Here is a 27,111-nt window from a genome sequence, read left to right on the forward strand (position 1 = left end):
GACGTCATTGCGTGTGTTGCTTCACGTTTCTCCACGCGCTGGGTCTATAATTTGACACATTCTGCCTTCTAAGACCGCCTCCCATGCCTCGGACAGCCTCGGACAGTGTGTGCAGCTGCAGTCCGGTCACGGTGCCAGCCAGCCACCCACAGGACCTGGCCTCAGCCACCCACCACAGGGTGCCAGCCAGCCACCCACCACAGGATGCCAGTCGACAACCATCGACCCACAACAGGGTGCCAGTCCAGCATTCAGCCACCCACCCCACAACAGGGTGCCAGCAAGCCAGCCACCCATCTCAGTGTTCCAGCCAGCCAGCCACCCACAACAGGGTGACACCATGCTAGACACCCACAACAGGGTGACACTGAGCCAGCCACCCACCACAGTGTTCCAGCAATCCAGCCACCCACTACAGGGTGACACCATGCCAGCCACCCACAACAGGGTGACACCAAGCCAGCCACCCACAACAGGGTGACACTGAGCCAGCCACCCACCACAGTGTTCCAGCAAGCCAGCCACCCACAACAGGATTGACACCAAGCCACCCACCCACAACAGGGTAACACCAAGCCAGCCACCCACCACAGAGTTCCAGCAAGCCAGCCACCCACCACAGTGTTCCAGCAAGCCAGCCACCCACAACAGGGTGACACCAAGCCAGCCACCCACAACAGGGTGACACCAAGTCAGCCACCCACCACAGTGTTCCAGCAAGGCAGTCACCCTCAACAGGGTGACACCAAGCCACCCACCCACCACAGTGTTCCAGCAAGCCAGCCACCCACAACAGGGTGCCAGCAAGCCACCCACACTGCCAGGCGTCAGCCACCAACCCACAACAGGGTGCCAGCCAGCCACTCACACTGCCAGGCGTCAGTCACCAACCCTCAACAGGGTGACAGCAGCCAGCCAGAAGCCTTTTAACAGGTGAACATGAACATACTGAAATGTTCTGCTTTCTGCAGAATAATATTGTTCTACTTAACTGGGAGTATTGAAAAGTGTAGTAGTACTAGTGTCCACTCCAATCCACTGTCTAGCTTTTGTCTAGCTTTTTTTCTAGCAGTTTTGCACTGACTACAGTAGTGATTAAAATCATTGCAGTGAGTGCACTACTGCAGCAGTAGTCCACTGACTCCAGTCCAATCCCCTGTCTAGCTGTTGTCTAGCATTTTTTCTAGCAGTTTTGCACTGACTGCACTAGTGATTTAAAATCATTGCAGTGAGTGCACTATTGCAGCAGTAGTCCACTGACTCCAATCCACTGTCTATCTGTTGTCTAGCTTGTTTCTAGCAGTTTTGCTGCCACTGTCTGCACTGCTGCAGTAGTGATTTAAAATTATTGCAGTGAGTGAGTGCACTACTGCAGCAGTTTATGCATCATTCACAATCAAATGATGTGAAACTGATGTCCCTGCAAGTGCAGTTTTCCTGTCAGTTTTCATGCAGTTAAGGTGTGAAGAACGAGCCCTTAATGTTAAAAAAGTTAATAAATAAACATTAACATGTTCAGTAACAGATTTGTGTCGACATTAGTGTTTATTTTGCAAAACTTCATATGTACAAAATATCGGCCCATACTGATATGCGATGGCCAAAATATCAGTATTGGTATCGGCAACGAAAAACTGATATCGGTCGATCCCTACTCTGCACACTGCTGTCCATGCTGCTGTCCATGCTCTGCATGCTGGAGTCCATACTGACAGTTTTTACAAAGCATGGCTTCTTAGCCACTTTTACCTTTAAAGGTCCAGGTACAGAGTCCTCACCATTGTCCTTATCCGCAGAATCCGCTGAAAAGCAAAAGGTTCTTCCACTTAAGGGAGACTCCATTTTCTGAATGAAGTTTAGCAGGCCTCCTCCATTTTTCACTACCTTCTGTGCTGTTCCTCCAGCTTGCTGGAGAGGGAGGGAGGCAGAGGCCGCCATTTCCTCCAGTGAAGCAGATCCTGAGGTGGATTGGATTTCGGGGCAGCATCCAGGACCCCTTCCTCACTCTCCACCCGTACTGCCACCGCTCATGCTTTTCTGTGACTGGCGTCATCCCTCATTCTCCGGAACCGTTCCCCGTTCAGGAACTTTTCCCGGAAAGCTCCGCTTTTCTCCTTCAACACTTTGACCAGATTCTGCTGGCGCTTTATGGCATCCTCTAAAACCTTAACCTCTGGCCTCAGACTCTGCTCTTGTTGCTCCATGCTTTATCATGCACAGCTCTCTTTTTCCTGTAGTCTGCTTTCAGACTCACCAGCTTTTCCTTCTCCTTCTTTGTTCTCTTTAGATGATCTGCAACCCGCTGTCTGAAAGCAGAGGTTGATTCCCATTTTTTAGAGCCATACCCGAGGTCTTCAGGTAAAGATGTGGTTTGGAATCCCAGGTCAGATCCCTCAGGAGGACCATTGCCCGGGTCATCCGAAGGGGCATATAATTCTGTATCATTCTCCTATGAACCCAGGGCAGCTTATTGATGCCATCAGCTCACAGAAAGTGGATGAGTGGAGTTCTCTATTATCCCCCTTCAACCTCTGATTAATCTCTTCTTTACCCGGCTTGAATACGCTTTTTTTTTCTTTTAACCATTAGTACGCAGGAAACCCTGATTGGATTGGGGGGGGGGGGGGTTCTGGCAACTAATGCTAGTTGGACTTTGGTCCAAAGTCAAGGCTAGTCCCCATAGCAAAACAAAAGTTGTTTTTTCTCTATGTATCTGTGCTTTTTGGTATGTGTAAGCTGCTGAAAGACCTCCACCCTTAACTGCAACTGGAACCTGTTTACTCTCTCTATGTATCTGTGCTTTTTGGTATGTGTAAGCTGCTGAAAGACATCCACCCTTAACTGCAATTGGAACCTGTTTGCTCTCTCTATGTATCTGTTGCCTTGTGTTCATTACCATGATGTTTTTGTTGTTCTAAAGTATCTTACCATGTTTTATGAGCAGAGCTTATCTTTATAGCCATTCTTGCCTCTTACTAATCTGACTTTAGAAGTGAAAGGTCCACTCTGATTGCTAGGCATCCTTATATCCCCTCATGATTTATGAATGAATTTGCACCCCTACCCTTCTACCAGTATACATTTAGTGCACCCTTTAAGCCCCGTACACACGCACAGATCGTCGTCATACAAACGTCGGCGGACGAAAGATCTGCCGATTGTACGCGTGTTAGTATGGTGCCTCCGACAGCTGTCTGCACACAATCCGCGGACAAGAGTCTTTCTTGCAAACATGAAAATTTTTGTCTGCGGACACCAGAACGGACGATTGTTCGCCTGTCAGTACAGAAATCAGCCGACAGACCGCAGATTTGCAAGACTGGGCATGCTCAGAAAATAAAAAACACAGGGAAAGTTAACCATTACATGACATCACTTCTGCAGTCAGCTGAAGTCTGCGGACAAAATTCTTGTGCTGTCCTTGTGCTGTCTTTGCACTTTTCAACAGACACCGACATCCCGGGGAGAAAAGACGAACATTTGTATGACGACGATCTGTGCGTGTGTACGGGGCTTTAGGTGTCAGCACGTTGCTGGGAGAGCACGTTGCAGGGGATCTTTCCGTAAGGCTTCTTTCTCTAAGTGATTCTTTCTACAAGTGATATGCACTTCAAGCTCTGCTTCATCTCAACATCTCTTTTCTGTCACTCTACAGGTATGTGTAGGCTGCTGAAAGACATCCAACCTTAACTGCAACTGGAACCTGTTTACTCTCTCTATGTACCTGTGCTTTTTGGTGTGTGGCCTTTTCCATATGTTGCCCTGTGTGTATTGCCATGATGTTTTTGTTGTTCTGAAGTGTCTTACCATGTTTTATGAGCAGATCTTATCTTTATAGCCATTCTTGCCTCTTACTAGTCTGACTTTAGAAGTGAAAGGTCCACTCTGATTGTGAGGCATCCTTATATCCCCTCATGATTGATTCATGAATTTGCACCCCCACCCTTATACCAATATAAATTTAGTGCACCCTTAAGAGGTCAGCACGTTGCTGGGGGAGCACACTTCAGGGTATTTTTCCTTAAGGCTTCTTTCTCTAAGTGATTCTTTATAGAAGTGATATGCACTTCAAGCTCTTCTTCATCTGAACATCTCTTCCCTGTCCCCCCTACAGGTATGTGTAAGCTGCTGAAAGACATCCACCCTTAACTGCAACTGGAACCTGTTTATTCTCTTTATGTATCTGTGCTTTTTGGTATGTGTAAGCTGCTGAAAGATGTACACCCTTAACTGCAACTGGAACCAGTTTACTCTTTCTATGGATCTGTGCTTTTTGGTATGTGGCCTCTTCCATCTGTTTCCCTGTGTGCATTACCATGGTGTTTTTGTTGTTCTGAAGTGTCTTACCATGTTTTATGAGCAGACCTTACCTTTTTAGCCATTCTTGCCTTTCACTAGTCTGACTTTAGAAGTGAAAGGTCCACTCTGATTGTTAGGCGTCCTTATATCCCCTCATGATTAATTAACTGATTTTCACAGCAACATTATACCAGTATACATTTAGTGCACTCTTATAGGGTCAGCATGTTGCTGGGGGAGCACATTGCAGGCCATCTTTCCGTAAGGCTTCTTTCTCTAAGTGATTCTTTCTACAAGTGATATGCACTTCAAGCTCTGTTTCATCTGAACATCTCTTCCCTGTCCCTCTACAGTTATGTGTAAGCTGCTTAAAGGCATCCACCCTTAACTGCAACTGGAACCTGTTTACTCTCTCTATGTATCTGTGCTTTTTGGTATGTGTAAGCTGCTGAAAGACATCCACCCTTAACTGCAACTGGAACCTGTTTGCTCTCTCTATGTATATGTGCTTTTTGGTATGTGTAAGCTGCTGAAAGACATTCACCCTTAACTGCAACTGCAACCTGAACAACAGGAATATGGTCTGCTACCTTTCATGCCCAGTTGCCTCCATCCCTAAATACATGAAAAAACAAGGAAAAGAAATTCATTCAAAGTCTCAATTTCTTTTCCTTGTTTTTTCATGCAACTGGAACCTGTTTACTCTCTCTGTGTATCTGTGCTTTTTGGTATGTGGCCTTTTCCATCTGTTTCCCTGTGTGCATTACCATGATGTTTTTGTTGTTCTGAAGTGTCTTACCATGTTTTATGAGCAGACCTTAACTTTATAGCCATTCTTGCCTCTTACTAGTCTGACTTTAGAAGTGAAAGGTCCACTCCGATTGTTAGGCATCCTTGTATCCTCTCATGATTAATGAACAAATTTTCACCACCATTCTTATACCAGTATAAATTAATCTTAAGGGATCAGCACGTTACTGGGGGAGCACGTTGCAGGGCATCTTTCCTTAAGGCTTATTTCTCTAAGTGTGTCTTTCTACAAGTTATATGCACTTCAAGCTCTGCACTTCCGTGATTCCACGAAGCAAGCATACACAGCAAACTACACCAACAAGCACCAAACAGACTGCAGGTGACCCTGTCTCTCTATTCAGCTCTTTTAACACTCTGTAACATGCATTTTCTACCACTCCTGCTGACAGCTGTGTCCTCTCTTCTCAAAATCACTCACCTTCACCCCTTATATAGTGGACTTCTCTGGACTCACTCCCCTAGACCAAGTGGACGGAAGGGAGGTGGAGTGGAAATCCTTTTAGCCTCATGCAGCACCTATCAGGTACTTCACCCACCTCCCTCTCTGACATTCTCCTCTTTGGAAGCGCATTGTATTCCTCTATTTTCACCTGTTCCTTTAAGAATCGCTGTCATCTACCTGCCCCCTGGACTGGTATAAACCTTCCTTGATGACTTCTCCATCTGGTTACCCTACTTTCTCTCTTCTGAAATTATTCTTGGTGACTTCAACATCCCTGCTAATGCTACTACTGCTTCTAAACTTCTCAGTCTAACCTCATCTCTTGACCTGAAGCAATGAATACAGTCTCCTACACACTCCAACGGCAACACCCTTGATCTTGTCTTATGCTATCTGTGCATTCCATGCAACCTCTCCAACAAACCTCTCCCACTCTCTGATCACCACCTTATTAGTTTCGCTCTCTCATTGTCTTCCACCTCCTCTCCCTCCAACCTCCTAGCAGTTACCCATAGAGACCTTCACCACCGCAATCCTTCTCTCCTCTACTCTGCTACTGACTTCCATCTATAACAGCTCACTATCATCCTCCCTAGACAAGCTCGCTCCCCTCACTACACGCAGAATTCGGCCCAACCGCTACAAATCTGGCAAATAGATGACTCGAGCGCCTGTGGTGTAAGACTAAGTCCCCAGAACACTTCAATTAATATAAATCTGCCCTCCTAAAATACTATTCCTGCCTTCTCACTGCCAAGCAAACCTATTTTATCATGCTCACTCAAACATTCTCATTTAGTCCCCGTCATCTCTTCTCTACCTTTAACTCTCTACTCTGTCCTCCACAGACTCCACCCTCTAACTCACTCACTACCAAGGAGATCACCAATCACTTCAAAAATAAGATTTATACAATTCGTGAGGAGATCTCCAATGTGCAGAAACCTCTCCCATTTAACAACCCATGTCCACAGGTACGCTCATTACTTCCCTCGTTCAACGCTGCTAGTATTAATGAGGTTGCTGGACTTTTATCTAACATCCATCTAACTACCTGCCCCTTGTAGCCTACTCTTTTACACATGCTACTCTCACTCTATTCTACACTCTCTTCATCCTCATCCTTCATATCTTCAACCTCTCCCTCTCTTCTGGCATCTTCCCCAAGTCTCTAAAACACACGCTAGTCACTCATTCTTGAAAAGCTCTTGCTGGACCCCACCAATATTCACAATCTATGCCCCATCTCCTTACTTCCTGTCCCCTCCAAACTCCTTGAACAATTGATCTACAACAGACTGAGTGACCATCTGACTAAGAACAAACTACTTGATCCCCTTCAGTCCAAATTTTGCCCTCAATTTTCACTGAAACTGCTCCCCCTTAAACTCACAAATGACCTACTAACAGCAAATACCAATGAACACTATTCTGTACTATTCATCCTGTACCTCTGCTGCCTTTGACACAGTGGACCACCCCCTCCTCCTAAAAAAGCTCCACTCCCTTGGTCTCAGTGACTGTACTCTTTACTGGTTCTCATCCTATCTATCCCAATGCACCTTCAGTGCTACTTAGAACTCTACTACCTCCTCACCTCTTCCTTTCTCGTTTGGGATCCCCCAAGGTTCTGTTCTTGGGCTGCTCCTTTTCTCAATCTACACCTCCTCCCTGGGTCAGAAAATTGCCTCCCATTGGCTTTCAATATCGTCTGTATGCTAATGACAACCAAATCTATCTCTCCGCCCCTCAGCTCACTCCATCAGTCTCCTCACGCATCACCAACTTACTAAGACATATCAGCCTGGATGTCACATCACTTCCTCAATCTCAACCTATCCAAAACCGAGCTCAGGATATTTTCACCCCTATGTTCCACTTTCCCTTATTTCTCTGTGAAAATCAATGGCTCAACTATTAACCTGTCCCCCCATGCAAAGGTCCTAGGTTTAATCCTGGACTCTGAACTATCCTTTCGGCCACACATCCAGTCAGTGTCCAAAGCTTGCAACCTCGACCTCCGCAACATCTTCAAGATACAAAATAAATAAATAGTGTCACGCAATATAAAGTGCTCCCAATGGGATATGTATATAAATGTGCGATAATCAATGAATATTATAAATAATATAAATATAAATCTAAATGAATGGCAATCAATAAATATGTTCAATAGTATATATGTGATATTAGATATTAAATAATATATCTGAATAAGTGACAATCAACATATAATTCAAAGTGCAGAGCGTGCAAACGTGATCAGCAAATAAATAGGTGAAAAAATATATAGGTGAGAGATAAATATTATAAAATTGGTGAATAAATATATTGATGCGAAAACATATTGAAAACAATATCCACTCTTTAAACATGGTAAAAGTGCTGGTGACAATCTTCCGTCATACAAAAATATTGCACTTCCCAAAAAAACTCTATATAAAGTCCACTTTGAAGTGACAGAGTAGTGTATCCAATAGTATCCTTCGTAGTGAAACGTGCCTTCACCACAACACCCTATGCGACTGGGTCCTCATCTCCGCTCCTGTGACCTAAGTGTAGGTCTCACAGCGCAGTTTGCCCTTTAAGGGCCACCATTCCTGGAATCACGGATGGTAAGTCAGCCCCTCAGAAGAGCGTCACACTCTGGGTGGCTTCCCTCATAGCAATCAATCGGTGTAACATAGAAAAAAAGGGAGACTCCAATAGTGCTTATATCTCTTTAAAAAATCATTTTTTATTCAAAAAGTATAGTACTCACATTTTATGGGTGCTATAGTGCACCAAGCATGAAACAACCTCTGGAAATAACCTCTGGGTAAACGTATGTGATGGCAACAGGGTAGGAGTGGAGTATCTATGCGTACTGCTCCTTCACTTCCTGGTCTCAGCAGAACACCTTCTGGGCCCTCCCCTACGCGTGACGACACAGGGACACGTGTCTTCCTCAGGGGGATATGGGATATATCTCTTCAAGATACGCCCCTTTCTAACCAATGACACCACAAAGCTTCTAATCCACTCCCTGGTTATCTCTCGTCTCGATTACTGCAGCTCCCTTCTCATTGGCCTAACTTTAAATAGGCTATCCCCACTTCAGTCCATCATGAACGCTGCTGCCAGGTTTATCCACCTTACAAACCACTCTGCGTCTGCTACCCCTCTTTGCCAATCCCTCCATTGGCTGCCACTCAACCTACGAATTAAATTGAAGTTACTAACCATAACTTACAAAGCCATTTTTAACTTGGCATCCAGCTACATCAGTAACCTGGTCTCAAAATTAGGGATGATCGAATGGTTCGGGTCGACCATCGGTTCGGCCTGAACATTGACTGTTCGAGGTTCGGCTGAATTTAGAACTTTTTGCTGAAAAAGTTCGGAATTCAGCAACCAGAACCGACCAAAATGCAATGGGACAGGAAATGGGCTTTAAAAGCCTGTGATTGGACCAGAACCATTAGTAAAAGCCAATTGAGGGGGCAGAAGAATGCTAGGAATGTGATTGGAGTGACTAGGGGGTCCCTAGGCCAATCATTAGTGAATACGCCCCCCAGTATATAAGATAGCCCCCGCCAAATTCCTAGCATTGTAATACAGGGACATGGAAGAGAGTGGAAGCAGTTCTGTTAATTTTACATTAAAAGAGTCATTTAGCATTTATTAGTGTGAGGAAAGGGATATATAGTGTAGTTAGGGTGCTCTTTTACACTTTAGTTAGATGCAAAAATGTAGTTTCTGTAGGGAAAGTGCCAGGGTGACCGTAGTGTAGTGTAGGGTGAACTGACACTGACTGCTATGGCAGGGTGACCAAACCCTTCCATATCAGGGTGACCGCTATAGAGAAAAGATAGTTTCTCTTAAGTCACATTCGGTGCACTAATATGGCTTCTCGCCGGTCAGCCTGCTTTTTGGCTGCAGGCATTTATAGGGATTTTTTGAGGACATGTTTGGAGTCAGGCATGACATCTGAACATGTGTATAGGGGGTATATATGCACACACATGTATGTATATATACACCTGCACATATATAGGTGTGAAAGGAGCAGAAAACACTAATTGCGCTAATGAAATAATTAACACCAATATAGTTACGCTCCTATCACACCTATACATGTGTATGTGTAAAATACATATAAGTGTGTGTGTATATATATATATATATACCCCTATACAGAAGTTCAGATGTTTTGCCTGCCTCCAAAGAACCCCCAAAAAATGTCAAAAAAAAAGCTAGCGCCAAAAAAAAAAAAAACGCCCAGGTCTGTTGTTGCAGGCATTTTTTTGGGTTTTTGGAGGCAGGCAAAACATCTGAACGTGTGTATAGTGGTATATATACACCCATACTTATATGTATTTTACACTTACACATATATAAGTGTTATAGGAGCGGAACCATATTAGTGTTAATTATTTCATTAGCGCAAGCATATATTTCTGCTACTATCACACCTATATATGTCTAGGTGTATATATACATATAAGTATGTGTGTATATATACCCCTATACACAAGTTCAGAAGTTTTGCCTGCCTCAAAAGACGCCTGCTACTAAACCGGCAAGGTGTGAAAATAGCGAAGCCATATCCCTTTTCTATAAGTGACATAATACAAACAATCTTTTTTTATGGTTCTGGACATGCTACAGAGCTGAAACTTCACAGGTACACCTTTTAGACCCCCCAGATACTAAATCCAAAGAAATTTATTTATTTTATTTTTTTTTATTTATTTTTTTTTCAATAATTGGCTCTCTATCAAAAATGACAATTTTTAAGAACTTTTTTTGTGTGATTAATAGTCCCTGGGGTATGACCCAGAACCCTAGGCACTTTTTAGGGGCATTTATTGGGTTTTAGGGCTTCAAAATTGTGTTTTTTGATTACCGAAGTTCGGGTCCCATTGATTTCAATGGGGTTCTGAAATCCGGGCCGAACTTTCAGGCATTTCGGATGTTCTGGCCGAACCGAACTTTTGAAAAGTTCGATCATCCCTACTCAAAATGCCAATCAAATCGTTCTCTTCATTCCTCCCAGGACCTCCTGCTCTCTAGCTCCCTTGTCACCTTTTGCTCGCCTCCAGGACTTCTCCTGAGCCTCTCCCATCCTCTGGAATGCTTTACCCCAATCTGTTGAACTATCTCCTACTTTATGTAAAAACATAAACACTCTAAAAAATATAAATATTGTATGAGTGATCAATGTGCAGTAAAAAATATATAAATGGTGTACAAAGGTAAATGTGCCCCTAATTCTCCAAATAAATATGGAGGTTGCGGCTCCTATGCCAGACGGACGCGCTATCTGTACTATTTTTATGTGAGTACTTGTCTACTTTTATTTGAATAAAGATTTTAAGTGATTCTTCACTATCGGAGGCATTTTTTCCTTTTATATACCCGGGGAATGTTCTGGCTATTTCCTGATTTGACACCGATGCTGTAAGCCAATATCTAATTACTTTGGAGTGGAACTGAGCTGAGGGAGGAAGGATAGGAGCAGAGACCCGATTGCCGTTGTATGGGAGCGATCCCCAATATCGATCCGCGATCCACCCCTGTAGGGGTACTTAAATCTGGTAAGCGCGGGACATCAGGAGAAGGGGAGCACCTTACCTTCCGCCCACTCACAGCACTCCGGGCCATAGAGAAAAGAGCACCTTAGTAACCTGTCTATGGACTATATATCACTAGGACTTTTCTGGATATAATTTTTTTCACCAATTTTGATTGCATGTTTCACTGACTTATTGGATCTGCATATATGTAGTTATATTGCTGTGTTTGCACATATTTACTTTTTAAGTTGCATTGCTTCATCCGCATATGGGCAGTTTTATCTATTTATATTGCTGGGTTTGCACATAATTTCTGCTGAATTTATACCATTGGAGTTATACATACCAATAGTGTATGGGCATATATTTATTCATCTTTTAGAAGTGGGGGACACTTTTATTTATTTTTACCTACTATTGGATTTAACTTTTAGAATTTATATGCACATGTACATATATTATTAATTATTTATCACTACATGTTGCATACACATGTGGTTATATTTATTTAGACAGCGGATTTGCACACATTTGGAGTCATATTAATTTATGTTGCCGGATTTGCACAGGTTCACTGCTGGTTTTGCACATACATATTTATTTGGAGAATTAGGGGCACATTTACCTTTGTACACCATTTATATATTTTTTACTGCACATTGATCACTCATACAATATTTATATTTTTTATAGTGTTTATGTTTTTACATAATACGGATGCACATACATTTTAACTTTTCATGTTCAAGAGCTTTACACATTTTTTGAGTGTTCACTTATGTGACACCTAGTACCTTTTTGTACTATTTGATTACACCTTTCGGCCATTCTCAGGCAGCTTGTACACGAGTATATTACACGTATATTGGGAGCATACCGATACATTTAACCAGTCATATATTGTTTTTTTTATGCTGTGTATCTTTTAATATATCACCTGTTCACACATCTGAGGAGTGACCCACCACCACTAAGTAATACATTTTCAATTTTTTACTATCTTATCCCATATCTGGCAGCGCCAATCACTTCCCCTTTTTTACATACATTTGATGCATCCCTTTTAGGGTTGCATTTTTTGAAGTGGGCAGCAGCCATAGTTGGTAATTTTAGCCTTTTATCCTAAGTGCGGATTCTTTTAGCTTTTTTATCTCCTACTTTGTCCACTTTCAGACGATCCCTGAAAACACATCTCTTCAGAGAAACCTATCTGGCAACCACCTAACAACTGTACTTTTATTTTCTCCATCAGCCCATCCCCCAGAGTTACTACCTCTTGTATCTCTTGACCCTCCCCCTTAGATTGCACAGTTGAACGTGCAGGGCCCTCTGATTCCTATTGTATCAAAGTGTATTGTATTTGTACTGTCTACCCTCAAGCTGTAAAGCATTGCATAAACTGTTGGCGCTATATAAATCCTATATAATAATAATAATCTAAGAAGAACAATAAAATCTGAAATCTTATTGGTTACTATGCACAGCTGCACCAAATTTTGTGTGCACCAGTTTCAGTAAATCTCCCCCTGATGTAACACACAATAACATTAAAAGTGTAAATACAGCCCTTTACTTTCTCCCCCCCCCCCTAGATTTTAAGATGGGTTATAAAACTTTTTTAAATTCATAATTGAAATATAAAAAAAAAAAAATTAGGAATGGAGAAACTTTAAGCACATGCATATGCTTGTCCTGGAGGCTACAAAAACCAAAATGTAAAAAAGTGGGATTTTATAGGTGCTGAAAACTTCCTTTTAGAATAAGCACCAATACATATATAAAGATAAAACGATTTTTTTACAAAATATCATCAGAATAGACAAAATAGGGGCTATTATCCCATTAAAAGTATGAATTGTCTCCACAAATTAGGCTCCAACCAAGACACCCCTGAAGATAGAGGTCCTTCCCTATTTGTATACCGTACATGCAAATATTATAGCATATATATCATATTGATTAGAAAATACACATTTCAAAATAGGAAAGGATGACTCTTTCCGACGCTCTTCGCCTGGTCAGCTTCTTCAAGGGCTCAGAGGGGTGCATGGTTGGAAAGAGATTAGTGTGAAAGCAGAGTATCTCAGGAATATCCAGGAGATGACCAATATGGAGGCACATCTCTACGGCTCTTGAGCAACTGCAGGGATACAGTACTATTTGTCATCTTTGCTGCAGATTCAAGATTGGGAATGTTTGACCACCTGCCTAAGTAATAACTCTGAGCACCTACTGTGGGAATATAGTGGCGTCTTTTTCTTGTGACTTTGATAAACGCAGCAACCAAACGCTTGTATCCATCCACTCCCCACATCTGGGGTTGGTCTTGCAGCCCAAGGGTGTGGCTCTCTGACCCATTTGTCCATCTTTATCTGTACACCATCAGTCTGGCTGTGTTGAAGGGGTATATATATGTGCACCTCCTGGATATTCCTTGGATACTCTGTTTTCACACTGATCTCTTTCTAACCACGCATCCCCCTGAGCCCTTGAAGAAGCCGACCATATAATATTTGCATGTATGGTATACACATAGGGAAGGACCTCTATCTTCAGGGGTGTCTTGGTTGGAGCCTAATGTGTGGAGACAAAACATGCTTTTAATGGGATAATATCCCCTATTTTGTCTATTTGTATGCTATTTTGTAATAAAATCTATTTATCTTTTTATATGTATTGGTACTTATACTGAGAGGAGGTTTGCCAGTATCTTTAAAGTCCTACCTTTTTACATTTTGTTTTTAGCAGTTACATTAGGGATGTGGTGCTTTCTTATCCTGGAGGCTACCTAACATTACAAAAACATTGAAGAGGATCATACTTATCAGAATATGTATTGCTAGTACAACAGTCCAAATAATAACACCAAATATAAATGTGATGTGCACGTAAGCCAGAAACATTTTTTCTTCAATTTGACATTCATTGAGCATATATTGTAAATATATATTGGGAAAGAAACACTGATTGTCAAAGTGTAAATGTGGTAAATGATCCTAGAAGAGTCGGGTCTGTCAGAGAAAGGGTGCCTGATAGCTCAGAACTAGTAGTTTAGTGGAGAAGTCCTGTAGAGGACAGGTGGGTTTTGCCCACAAAGGGAAAAGTAATTTAGTCAATCAGAACTCCTTAGAAAGCGATTGCTGCTGAGTCATTGGATTGAGGAGGACACTGAAAATCCTGCCCAGGCTAGTCTATGAACAGGGGAAACTGTGGGTAACCACCACAAAAACTGCAGGTCTCATATACACTGCTGCTCTAAACTCACATTTTTTGAGCTTTTGGTGTTTTTTGCCAAAGCCAGTGAACATATTTCAATGAAAGCCAATGTGTCCATGCACACATAGACAAAGAGTTTAGGAGAAGCTGCATTTAGAGGCAGTTAAGTGCTTCTCTCCAGAACACAGAAAAGAACCAAGTTCAGGAGAGGAGAGTTTTGGCAGAAAAACACTGGACATGGCAAAAATGTGTGTAAACACTTTCTGGTCAATTAAATTAACACCCAAGCAATGGATGCTGCTAAACACAGGTAAAACGCGGCTAAACACAGTACACACATTTACCAGCATCCTGTGTTTTCCTGCAGTCTGGAGAAAGGCATCAAGGAATGTCCAGTGTGCAAGAACCCTAAACTTTAGCTGTTCGTATTTAAATATATATATATATATATATATATATATATATTTATAATATTGTCAAAAGTATTGGAACACCTGCCTTTACACGCACATGAACTTTAATAGCATCCCAGTCTTAGTCTGTAGGGTTTAATATTGAGTTGGCCCACCCTTTGCAGATGTAACAGCTTCAACTCTTCTGTAAAGGTTGTCCACAAGGTTTAGGAGTGTGTCATCCCAAAGGTGTTCTATTAGGTTGAGGTCAGTCAAGTTCCTCCACCCCAAACTTGCTCATCCATGTCTTTATGGACCTTGCTTTGTGCACTGGTGCTTAGTCATGTAATGTTGGAGCAGGAAGGGACCATCCCCAAACTGTTCCCACAAAGTTGGGAGCATGAAACGATCCAAAATGTCTTGGTATGCTGATGCCTTAAGAATTCTCTTCACTGGAACTAAGGGGCCAGGCCCAACCCCTGAAATACAACCACACACGCTAATCCCCCCTCCACCAAATGAATTTGACCAGCGCGTAAAGCAAGGTCCATAAATACATACATGAGTGAGTTTGGGTTGGAGGAACTTGAGTGGCCAGCACAGAGTCCTGACCTCAACCCAATAGAACACCTTTGGGATGAATTAGAGCAGAGACTGCGAGCCAGGCCTTCTCATCCAACACCAGTGCCTGACCTCACAAATGCGTTTTTGGAAGAATGGTCAAACATTCCCATAGACACACTCCTAAATTTTGTGGACAGCCTTCCCGGAAGAGTTAAGGCTGTTATAGCCAACTCAAAACTGAACCCTACGGACTAAGACTGGGATGCCATTAAAGTTCATGTGCTTGTAAAGGCAAGTGTCCCAAAACTTTTGACAATATAGTGTATATTAAATATATATATATATATATATATATATATATATATATATATATATATATATATATAAATACACACACGCACACACACATGCACATTTAATGTACAATGCATTTAGGAATTGATTTTCTTAATGCTTGTTGTACTTCTCCATTCCTCAGGCAGTAGATTATTGGATTTATGAGAGGGGTCAAAATAGAATATAAAATGGTCACCGATTTATTCCTATCAAATGGATTAGCCTTTCTTGGTCTTGCATAAATAAACAATGTGGTTGTATAAAATATGATGACGATGGTAAGATGAGAAGCACAAGTAGAGAAAGCCTTCTGGAGTCCCATGTTGTTTGGTAATCTTAGCACTGTCCAAAGAATGCATATATATATGATAATGATCACTACTAGAGGAATCATGATGATCACCATAGCAAGGATGAAATCCACCAGCTCGGTAAAAGACATTTCACTACAAGCTAAGTTCAGCACCGGGGAAATGTCACAGAAGAAATGGTTGATCACATTTGGGCCACAGAAGTTAAGCCTAAAAATAAGAGTTGCTTTGACCATTGCAACAGAAAAACCTAGCACCCAAGACCCAATAGCCAGTTGAATACAAAATGTGTTATTCATGATGACTGTGTAACGTAAGGGGAAACATATAGCAACAAATCTGTCAAAAGCCATGGCTGCCAATAGAACACATTCAGAGCAGGCCAAAGATATAAAGATATATAACTGTACCATACAAGCTACGAAAGAGATTTTTGTATTCTGTGTTAGGAAGATATTTAGAAGTTTGGGAACAGTGACTGTGACATACCATATTTCTAAAAAAGATAAACTACACATAAGATAGTACATTGGCTTATGGAGCTTTATATTAAACTTTACTGTTAGAATAATGATCACATTTTCTGCTACAGTTAAAATATAAATTATACAGAAAACAGTAAATAGTATAGGCTGAAGCTCAGGACGAGTCGGAAATCCAACGAGAATGAAAACTGTGATATTATTACCTTTAAATTCTTCCATTTTTGATCACTTGTGAATTATACCCACCCTGAGATAAAAAAAAAATCAAATAAATATGATGTGTATAGTGCATGCCTTTTAGAATGTAGTTTACCTTCTTCAGACTGACTGATGACCCGGTCAATATACCAACATGCCACATCGGTGCCTTGATGCTGAATTCTATGCATATAGCTAAATAGACAAATACAAATACATATAGTATATGGAAGCTGTTTTACCTGCTGCAGGATTTTAAATTTCTGACCATCCATTCTTGAAATGTACACAGCTCTGCCACCAGGGCTGCTCTTAGAAATCACAGGGCCCTGTACAGCCTACCTGGCAGGGCCCCCCCTCCCCCCTGAATATATCAGGAGGACAGCATTTTCACTAAAAATACACTAAAATAATTTTTTAGCAGGCACAAACATAACAGAGAACCTGTGTGAATTAGCCCTTTTTAATTGTTTTTTACATTTTTTTCTTACATAAAAAAATTACAATTTTTTAAAAAAATTTTACAATTTTTTACAATTTTAGTTTTTTAAAATGACTCATTACCATGTTTAAATTTAGTAATAAATACAGGTCTCTCCCGCAGCCTTTAAAAAGAGAAGCATTAGACCTATGAGTTCATCGTCCTATCACTTTACTCTCTCCTCCTATCAGTATGTTCTGTGCACTGCAGCACAGTTTATTGATTTTCTGTGCTTTTTTCCCTGCCCCGTTTGAGCTTTGCTGTGCAAGGATTGCTAGAGGCTGATATCAAGTCAAATGTAAATACTTGCACTAACTGTAATAGCCTCTTCCCACTGACGTGGAACATACTGCATATACAGTCTCTTGGCGAGTGGGCTTTAACGCCGAGAGGTGGCATATATGTATCCTCATGTAAACCTTGTGTGCTCCCAGCACAGTCACCGGTGGGGACCGGAAAGCTCCCAATGCTTACTTGCAATCAAGAGCTTTCTGATCATGTGACCGCTGTGACAGCCAATCACAGCAGTCATATGACCCAAATGCCCGCTTCCTTCTTCCGGAATTTTTAAGCTCTTAAAAGGCCAGGAGGAAGTGGCGGAAGGGGTTAACAAATATTTAAGAATATTTAATTAAATACTGAGCTGTATTCATTTATGTTTTTTTAATTCAACTTTAAAGCATTGGAAGTTCTAGTGAACTATCTTTAGGGCATCCCAATCCACAATATGTAAAGTGAACATAGCTACAAAGCCCCATTTCCCTGTTAAAAAATCAAAAGGGGAAAGCGCCTTTAGGTGTAATAGGTTAAAAATAATTTATAAAAAAAAAAACTACAAAAGTGTCACTTACATTAAGGTAACCACAACGGGCTCATCAATTCGGTGGGCATCCGCAAAATGCACAGTCTATTTGCCTTTAGTAAATCAACTTACTCCACTGAATTTTTTCACAGTTTTCCCATTAATCTTAAAAGCACTGTGAAAATGGTGGAGTATTGTTTGTAAATTGCATTGATTCTGTAAATCAGCTGCATTACAGGCAACCTACATCATTTCCACCAAACAGTTAATAACATTATTTTTTTATATATACATTTTCACCCGATGAGAACGGTACAATGTAAGCTAAGGAAAATATATTCCAGCCAAATTTTGCTTTAGTGTATGAGCAGCTTCTAAGAGTGCCAAATGTGTTCAGGTTTATTTAACCACTTCCCGAACAACCGCCATAGTTTTACTGCGACAGGTCGGCTCTGTCTGCGAAACAACGTACCTGTACCTGGACCGCAAGCGGGGGCGAGCGCCCATTTGCCACAGTGAAAGCTAATCATTGGCTCCGGCGGCCGTTATTGCCTCCGGGCACCCACGATTGCTCTCCGTGGAAACAGAACAGCGGTCTGCCATTGTAAACTCTCAAACCAATCAATAAACACTTATTGGGATTTTTTTTTACCAAAAATATGTAGCAGAATACAAATTGGCCTAAAATAATGAAAAAATCTGATTTTAAACATTTTTTTTGGGGAATGTTATATAACAGAAAGTAAAAAATAACGGAAAATTTATATCAATACTTACCGTAATTTTCCTTTCCTGATAGAACTCCATGGCAGCACACGTATGGGTAGGCTCCGCCTCCTCTCCTTCCCTATAGGACCCCACTCCCATAAATTTTTGCTCCGAGCCAGGAGCCGTGTTCCATATATAGACTACTCCAGCAGATGGGAGGGAACTCCTGCTGCCATGGAGTTCTATCAGGAAAGGAAAATTACGGTAAGTATTGATATAAATTTTCCATTTTCCTGACAGACTCCATGGCAGCACACGTATGGGAAATAACTAGCCATACACACCCGGGTGGGCAACTGCTGGTCAAACAGAAATAGGTTTAATTTGCACCGTCAACAGACAAAATTTTTAAACCAAAATCAACTGAGGATAAAGAAGCAGGTTCAACACAATAGTGTGACATGAAAGTGTTAATTGAGGACCATGAGGCCGCTCTGCAAATGACATCTGGTGCAACATGAAGGGAAGCCGCCCAAGACGTAGAAATCCCTCTGGTGGAATGAGCCGTCACCACTTCCGGAGGAGCCAGTCCCTTGGCTCTATATGCCCACTGGATGGTCTGAACTATCCAACTAGAAATAGTTCTGGAAGAAGCCCTCTTGCCTCTGTTCTTTCCATAGAAGAGAACAAATAGATAGTCTGTTTTGCGAAAAGAAGCTGTGAACTTCAAGTATGATTGTAGGACTTCACCCACATCCAACGGATGGGTACTCTGGTCATCTTGAGACTTGAATGTAGGTAAAACAATCTCTTGGTTGACATGAAAAACTGAATTTACCTTCGGATTGGACCCTAGCATAGGGACCAGGACGACCCGATCAGGAAAAAATGTCAGAAAAGGTTCTTTGCAACCCAGGTCACTAATTTCAGAGACACGTTTAGCCGATGTGATGGCTACTAAAAAGGCCGTCTTCATAGACAGATTCTTAAGGAAGAAGGAATCTCCATGTTCCAAAACTGTTGCTGAGAGAAACTCAAGGACTAGTGGAAGGTCCCATTTGGGGAACCTGGGTTTCCTGGGAGGTCTCATTCTTGACGCACCTCTGAAAAACTGCCGGACCAGAGGATGTTTTGCCCATGAGGTCCCCGTGAAGGCAGAGATTGCTGAGATCTGTACTCTGAGAGAGCCAACAGCCAGAGATAGGTCTAAGCCTGTCTGGAGGAACCCCAGAATGTGATGGATTTTAGGATTAGTGATGGAATCGGACTCATTAGACATGTAATCCTCAAACTTAGACCAGATCCTCTCGTAGACTTTGTTGGTGCCCGGTCTCCTGGCACTCATCATTGTGGACATTGCCGCACTTGGACAGCCAAGAGCTTTTAGTCTTTCCCTCTCAAGGACCATGCCATGAGATGTAACTGCGCTGGGCATGGATGCAGCACTGGACCCTGAGATAGAAGGTCCGGCCTGAATGGCAGGGGAACAGGATCCCGAAAGCTCAGTTGGAGCAGCAGAGGAAACCAGGGCCTCCTTGGCCAAAACGGAAGAATTGCTATGAGTTCTACCCTCTCTCTCCTGAGTCTCTGCAGGAACTTGAATATCACTGGGACCGGGGGAAAAGCATATGCTTTGTGGAACTTCCAGTGGTCCGTCAGAGCATCTACCCCGTAGGCTTGGGGGTAACGCCATCTCGAGTAGAATTTCGTCAGTTTGGCATTGTTTGGAGAGGCAAACAGGTCTACCTCCGGAAGAATCCCCAGAGAGATGACCCACTTGAAGGTTTCTGGATGAAGAGACCATTCGTTGTTGTCTAGATTGGTTCTTGACAGAAAATCTGCCTGAACGTTCTGGACTCCTGGAAGATAAGCAGCTGATAGATTGGAAAGATTCCGTTGGGCCCATGCCATGATCGGTTTCACTTCTTCCAGAAGGGAGGAACTGCGGGTGCCCCCTTGCCTCTTGATATATGCGACTGTCGTCGTATTGTCTAGCCGTAGGAGGACCGAGGACCCTTTCACCAAGTGACGGAAAGCCATGATGGCACGAAAAGCTGCCCGAAGCTCCAGGATATTTGAGACCAACCCGAGGGTGGGAAAGTCCCACCTGCCCTGGGCCACCTCTGACAGGCAGTGCGCACCCCCAGCCCGTCTGGCTGGCATCCGATGTCACAACGATCCAAGGAACGGGAACGATCGAATGACAATTCAGGAGATTTTCCCGTTGTAGCCACCAAGACAGACTCGCCCTCATAGAGGATGTTATCCGTACAGGAGTGTCTGGATTCCCGGAGCTCCATTGGCGGAGGAAACCGATTTGAAAGGGCCTCATCCTCCACTGTGCCCACTTGACCATGTGGGCCGTGGAGACCATGGCCCCTATTATTTTCAGACACTGTGATGCCCGAAGATAAGGGGTTGACATTGCTGGTTGTATTCTGCTGCGGATCACCGGAATCTTCTCCACTGGAAGAGAGATGGTGCCTCTGGAGGTGTTGAAGAGTGCCCCCAGGAAGATCAAGGATTTTGTCGGATCCAGATGGCTTTTCTCCAGATTCAAGAGCCACCCGAATTCTTGAAGGGTGGAGATTACCTGAGATCTGTGTTGCAGAATCTGTGCTTGGTCTTGAGAAAGAAGAAGCAGATCGTCTAAGTAGTGAAACAGTCGGATCCCTTTCGATCTGATCAGAGCTACAATAGCCAGTAAGATCTTTGAAAAGACTCGAGGTGAGGTGATAAGCCCGAAAGGGAGACAGGTAAACTGGAGATGCACTTGACCCACGGCAAAGCGAAGAAATTTTTGTAGTTCTGCTGCCACTGGGACATGGAAATAGGCATCTTTTAGATCTATGGAGATCATCCAATCTTCTGGTTGCACCACTTGGCGGATAGTGAAGAGTGTCTCCATCCTGAACCTCTCTTTCTTTATGAAAGAGTTCAGATGAGTCAGGTCTATGACCGGCCTCCAAGAACCGTTTTTCTTTAGCACCATGAATAGAGGTGAATAAAGGCCTTGAAACCTTTCTTCGGCCGGAACTGGGATGACAGCACCTTGAGAGATCAGGGAATCTACGTATGACAGAAGAATTGACTTCTTTTCTTCCACGCGAGGTAGAGCCGTAGGGATGAACCGCAGAATTGGAGTTTCTTCGAAAGACCAAACGTGACCATGAGACACGGTCTTGACGGTCCACTGGTCTGTAATCGAGGCTGCCCAAACGTGCGCAAACTGACGTAGACGAGCGCCTACTCGCAACGCTTGAGCAGGCCTGATATCAAAAAGACTTTGTGGTCTCCCGACCACTTGAAGGTGTTCCCTTTTTGAACTTCTGACCTGTAGGTTGAGATCTTTTCCAATTCTTTCTGAACTCACGTCCAGGCCTGTAAGAGCGAGCTTCTCTGGATCGATCAGAACTTGGTTTGTGCTGAAATCTTCTGCGGTCAAGCAAACGGCGATCTTGAGGGAGGAAACCTGATTTACCACCAGTGGCACGGGTAATGGCACTGTCCAGTTTGTTGCCAAAAAGGGACGCACCCTCAAACGGAATCCTGCACCAGGCTTGTTTGGAAGCAGGATCGGCCAGCCAGGGACGTAACCATAAAGCATGTTTGGCCTTGACAGAAGAGAGCATGACCCGCGCCACCAGGCGAATGATATCAATGGAAGCCTCTCCCAAAAAGGCCGTTGCCAACTTTAGTTCATACACAGCCGAGCTTCTGGCTGCTTCCTCTGAGACACCTTGCAGTGTGGTCTCCACGTTATCTACCCAAGCCTCCATAGCTTTGGATGTGGCTGCTAGGGCTAGGGCTGGCTTGCAGGTCATACCAGCTAACAGATAGATCTTTTTGAGATCCGTATCAATTCGTCTATCCAGACCATCTTTAAATGAGACGGAATCTTCCAAAGGTAGGGTAACGTGTTTGACTAGCCTCATCAAGGCTGCGTCTATTGTAGGAGCAGAATCAAGATGCTTCACTTTGTCGGTCTTAAAAGGATATAACCTGGAAAATTTGGACGATAAGGAATTCTTTCTTTCAACTCCATGCCATTCGTCTGTAATGATTTCCCCCAGCGCACTCAGAAAAGGGAAATGATCCCGTTCTTTCTTGAGGTGTTTAAAGTATTTCTTCTGTTTTGCTGGGGAATCTGCTGGCTCTTCCCATTTTAACGCCTCTTTTACCGCTCTCACTAGCGGAGAAATCATGGCAAAATCAAAGCCTGAACTTTGGTCTTCTAGGTCATCCTCACTTTCAGAGGAATCCGAGAAGCGACTCGGCTGGGAAGTGCCTGGCTCTACGTCTTCCCTCTGAGGGAGAACTGGAGTATCAGCTGTATGACCAGACAGCCGGTTGGGATCCCAATCCCTTAAGGATTCTTGCACGATCCGCCTGACCAGGGTTTCCACTGGTGGATCTGGGACTTGTTTTTCCTTGATTGCCCGAGAATAGCAGGCATCACACAAGGATCTATCCTCAGGGACTACAGCCCTACAACCCCAGCAAGATTTGCGTGCGGGGTGGTCAGCATGGCGGGAGGACCGGCTTGGACAATCATCATGGCGCCTAGACCTAGACCTGGATCTATGGTGCCTGGATTTGGATGATGCATGGTGATGGCCTGAAGGTGATCTATCCTTTGATCCCGATGCAGGACGTTGGTCAGACCTAAAAGGGCTGAAAACAAAGGAAAGAAAAGCTCAGGCTACAGTAAGCCAGCTGGCAGACAAGCGAGAGTTAAAAGCTAAAGCTCACCTGTTGCGCAGGGACTGGCCACCGGGGGGCGGTGAGGCATCCATTGCAAATCACAGCAAGATAACCTGCAATAGGAAGGATGTAAGAACTCAATCTTACCTTCCCATAGCCGCCTTTCCCCTCCCCCATTCAAGCAGGACTGACCCAGCACAGGACTTACCAAACACAGGCAGAGACACAGCGTGGGGAGGCCGCCGCAAAAGCCCACAGACATCCCAAGAATGACAGCTCCATCAGCTGTTTAAATTTACCGGGAGCCTTAAAGCCACGCCCCCCCGACGCCACCGCATCATGGAGGACTGGAAGTGGCGTGCGTTCATGCGCAGACCACTTAGGAACCAAGCCTCACAATGAACACCCAACTGGGAATCAGGAGGCGGGGGGAGGAGCCGAGAGCGACGGCCTGGAACGCAGGAGCGCTCCAGCCGCCATACTAACCAGGAAGCAAAACGATATAAAATATAAAGTAAGCAATACATTACCACCAATACCGACAGAAGGACCTGGAACGCTCCTCAACCGGAGACTAGCGTGTGCGTCAGGGCATAAGGGCCTCCCGCTAGTAGCAAGGACGTTTGGCCAAGCGATGCAGCCCACCTCTCATTCAGGATTTATGGCATCTTCCGGCATCATTTCAAATTGCCCGGGTCCACCCAGTAGTACTGAGATTGCTGGACTAAGGTAGAAAAGGCATCATCAAGGAAAGCCACACGGCACCAGGTATGTAAGAAAACGCATCCTATAAGGTAAGACTTCTCTTGCGGAAGGAGGACAAAAAAGGAACACGGCTCCTGGCTCGGAGCAAAAATTTATGGGAGTGGGGTCCTATAGGGTAGGAGAGGAGGCGGAGCCTACCCATACGTGTGCTGCCATGGAGTCTGTCAGGAAAGTGTTTTTTTGTTTTCATAATTGTCGCTCTTTTTTTGTTTATAGCGCAAAAAAAAAAAAAAAATGCACAGGGGATCAAATACCACCAAAAGAAAGCTCTACTTGTGGGGAAAAAAAGGACATTGATTTTTTTTGGGTACAGTGTTGCACGACTGCGCAATTGTCAGTTAAAATAACACAGTGCCGTGTCGCAAAAAATGGCCTTGTCATTAAGGGGGTAAATCCATCTGGTACAGAAGTGGTTAAGTTATTGAGTCAGATGGCACTGGACTAGGATGGCTTTAAACATGCCTGTGCTTATCACTACTTTGGAAAAATTCTCTCACCTCCTATTTGACAGAAAGTATGGTTTATTTACCAAAATTTGTGTACTCAGAATCTGGTACAGCTGTTCATGGTAACCAATCAGCTTCTAAGTCCAGCTTGTTTAACTACTTCCCGCCTGTCATATAGCAAAATGATGGCCCCAAAGTGGTTGCCCTATCCTGACTGGGCATCATACGACATCCAGCAGGATAGGCAGCTCTGCGCTCCCCTGGGGGTGCACAGAGCGACGATCGGTGGTGCAGTGTGTCTCTCTGACACACCGCATCACTGATTCTTGGAATCTTTCCTGTTAAACCAAGGTCTCTAACATCCACTGTGATGTCGTCATGAAGGAGTGGAAGAGGACTCCAGTGGCAACCTGTGAAGCTCTCATGAACTCCATACCCAAGAGGGTTTAGGCAGTGCTGGAAAATAATGGTGGACACACAAAATATTGACACTTTGGGCCCAATTTGGACATTTTCACTTAGGGGTGTACTCCCTTTTGTAGCCAGCGGCTTAGACATTAATGGCTGTGTGTTGAGTTATTTTGAGGGGACAGTAAATTGACACTGTTATACAAGCTGTACGCTCACTACTTTATATTGTAGCAGAGTGTCATTTCTTCAGTGTTGTCACATGAAAAGATAGAATAAAATATTTACAAAAAGGAAGGGATGTACTCACTTTTGTGAGATACTCTGTATTGGTGATCTCCCAGGAGTTCCTTTTATCCTTACATGTGTGCTTTTAGTGTGGCATTTATTTTCTAAAGCACTTGGTACCTCTGCAAGGGCTGGGTTATTTACCCTCATGACCCTTTGCCCTAGATATTCAATTACAACTTTACTCTGATTTTTTTTTCTGATGTTATGATAGCATGTATTACGGTTGATGTTGACTTTGCTACTCCTATACTAATGTACGCTTTCACTTGAGGTACCTCCTTCAGTAACATTTTTTTTGTGCTGTTACATTGTAATTATTCAAATATGTAACTGACATAACTGCTTCTACTTGGTTATAATTCTAAAAAATCAAAATAAAAAAATTAAAAAAAATATAAATTAATTTGCTGGAACCAGTAAGGTGCCTTGGGCCTTTTGAAGGAGAGGTAAGTCCTGCTGACTTTAATTCTGCTTAAAATTTTTATAGAGTCAGGTTGTATGTTTTTTTTTTTGGATTTGGATGATGCATGGTGATGGCCTGAAGGTGATCTATCCTTTGATCCCGATGCAGGACGTTGGTCAGACCTAAAAGGGCTGAAAACAAAGGAAAGAAAAGCTCAGGCTACAGTAAGCCAGCTGGCAGACAAGCGAGAGTTAAAAGCTAAAGCTCACCTGTTGCGCAGGGACTGGCCACCGGGGGGCGGTGAGGCATCCATTGCAAAACAGCGAGATAACCTGCAATAGGAAGGATGTAAGAACTCAATCTTACCTTCCCATAGCCGCCTTTCCCCTCCCCCATTCAAGCAGGACTGACCCAGCACAGGACTTACCAAAAACAGGCAGAGACACAGCGTGGGGAGGCCACCGCAAAAGCCCACAGACATCCCAAGAATGACAGCTCCATCAGCTGTTTAAATTTCCCGGGAGCCTTAAAGCCACGCCCCCCCGACGCCACCACGTCATGGAGGACTGGAAGTGGCGTGCGTTCATGCGCAGACCACTTAGGAACCAAGCCTCACAATGAACACCCAACTGGGAATCAGGAGGCGGGGGGAGGAGCCGAGAGCGACGGCCTGGAACGCAGGAGCGCTCCAGCCGCCATACTAACCAGGAAGCAAAACGATATAAAATATAAAGTAAGCAATACATTACCACCAATACCGACAGAAGGACCTGGAACGCTCCTCAACCGGAGACTAGCGTGTGCGTCAGGGCATAAGGGCCTCCCGCTAGTAGCAAGGACGTTTGGCCAAGCGATGCAGCCCACCTCTCATTCAGGATTTATGGCATCTTCCGGCATCATTTCAAATTGCCCGGGTCCACCCAGTAGTACTGAGATTGCTGGACTAAGGTAGAAAAGGCATCATCAAGGAAAGCCACACGGCACCAGGTATGTAAGAAAACGCATCCTATAAGGTAAGACTTCTCTTGCGGAAGGAGGACAAAAAAGGAACACGGCTCCTGGCTCGGAGCAAAAATTTATGGGAGTGGGGTCCTATAGGGTAGGAGAGGAGGCGGAGCCTACCCATACGTGTGCTGCCATGGAGTCTGTCAGGAAAGTGTTTTTTTGTTTTCATAATTGTCGCTCTTTTTTTGTTTATAGCGCAAAAAAAAAAAAAAAAAAATGCACAGGGGATCAAATACCACCAAAAGAAAGCTCTACTTGTGGGGAAAAAAAGGACATTGATTTTTTTTGGGTACAGTGTTGCACGACTGCGCAATTGTCAGTTAAAATAACACAGTGCCGTATCGCAAAAAATGGCCTTGTCATTAAGGGGGTAAATCCATCTGGTACAGAAGTGGTTAAGTTATTGAGTCAGATGGCACTGGACTAGGATGGCTTTGAACATGCCTGTGCTTATCACTACTTTGGAAAAATTCTCTCACCTCCT

The 27,111-nt window shown here is 43.5% G+C and overlaps 1 protein-coding gene across 1 annotated transcript; it reads right to left on the reverse strand.

Annotated features, from left to right (window-relative positions):
* Window positions 1–15,699: 15,699 nt before the first annotated feature.
* Window positions 15,700–16,635, reverse strand: LOC309545168 (olfactory receptor 6B1-like; the record flags this gene model as incomplete). Its single annotated transcript, XM_082244307.1, has 1 exon — window positions 15,700–16,635. The coding sequence occupies one exon, from the start codon at window positions 16,633–16,635 to the stop codon at window positions 15,700–15,702; it is 936 nt and encodes a 311-aa protein (XP_082100433.1).
* Between the last annotated feature and the right edge of the window lie 10,476 nt (window positions 16,636–27,111).

The sequence above is a fragment of the Pelophylax lessonae genome (genome assembly GCF_965119305.1).
Source record: "Pelophylax lessonae genome assembly, chromosome: 1".
In the NCBI taxonomy this organism is placed as follows: domain Eukaryota; kingdom Metazoa; phylum Chordata; class Amphibia; order Anura; family Ranidae; genus Pelophylax; species Pelophylax lessonae.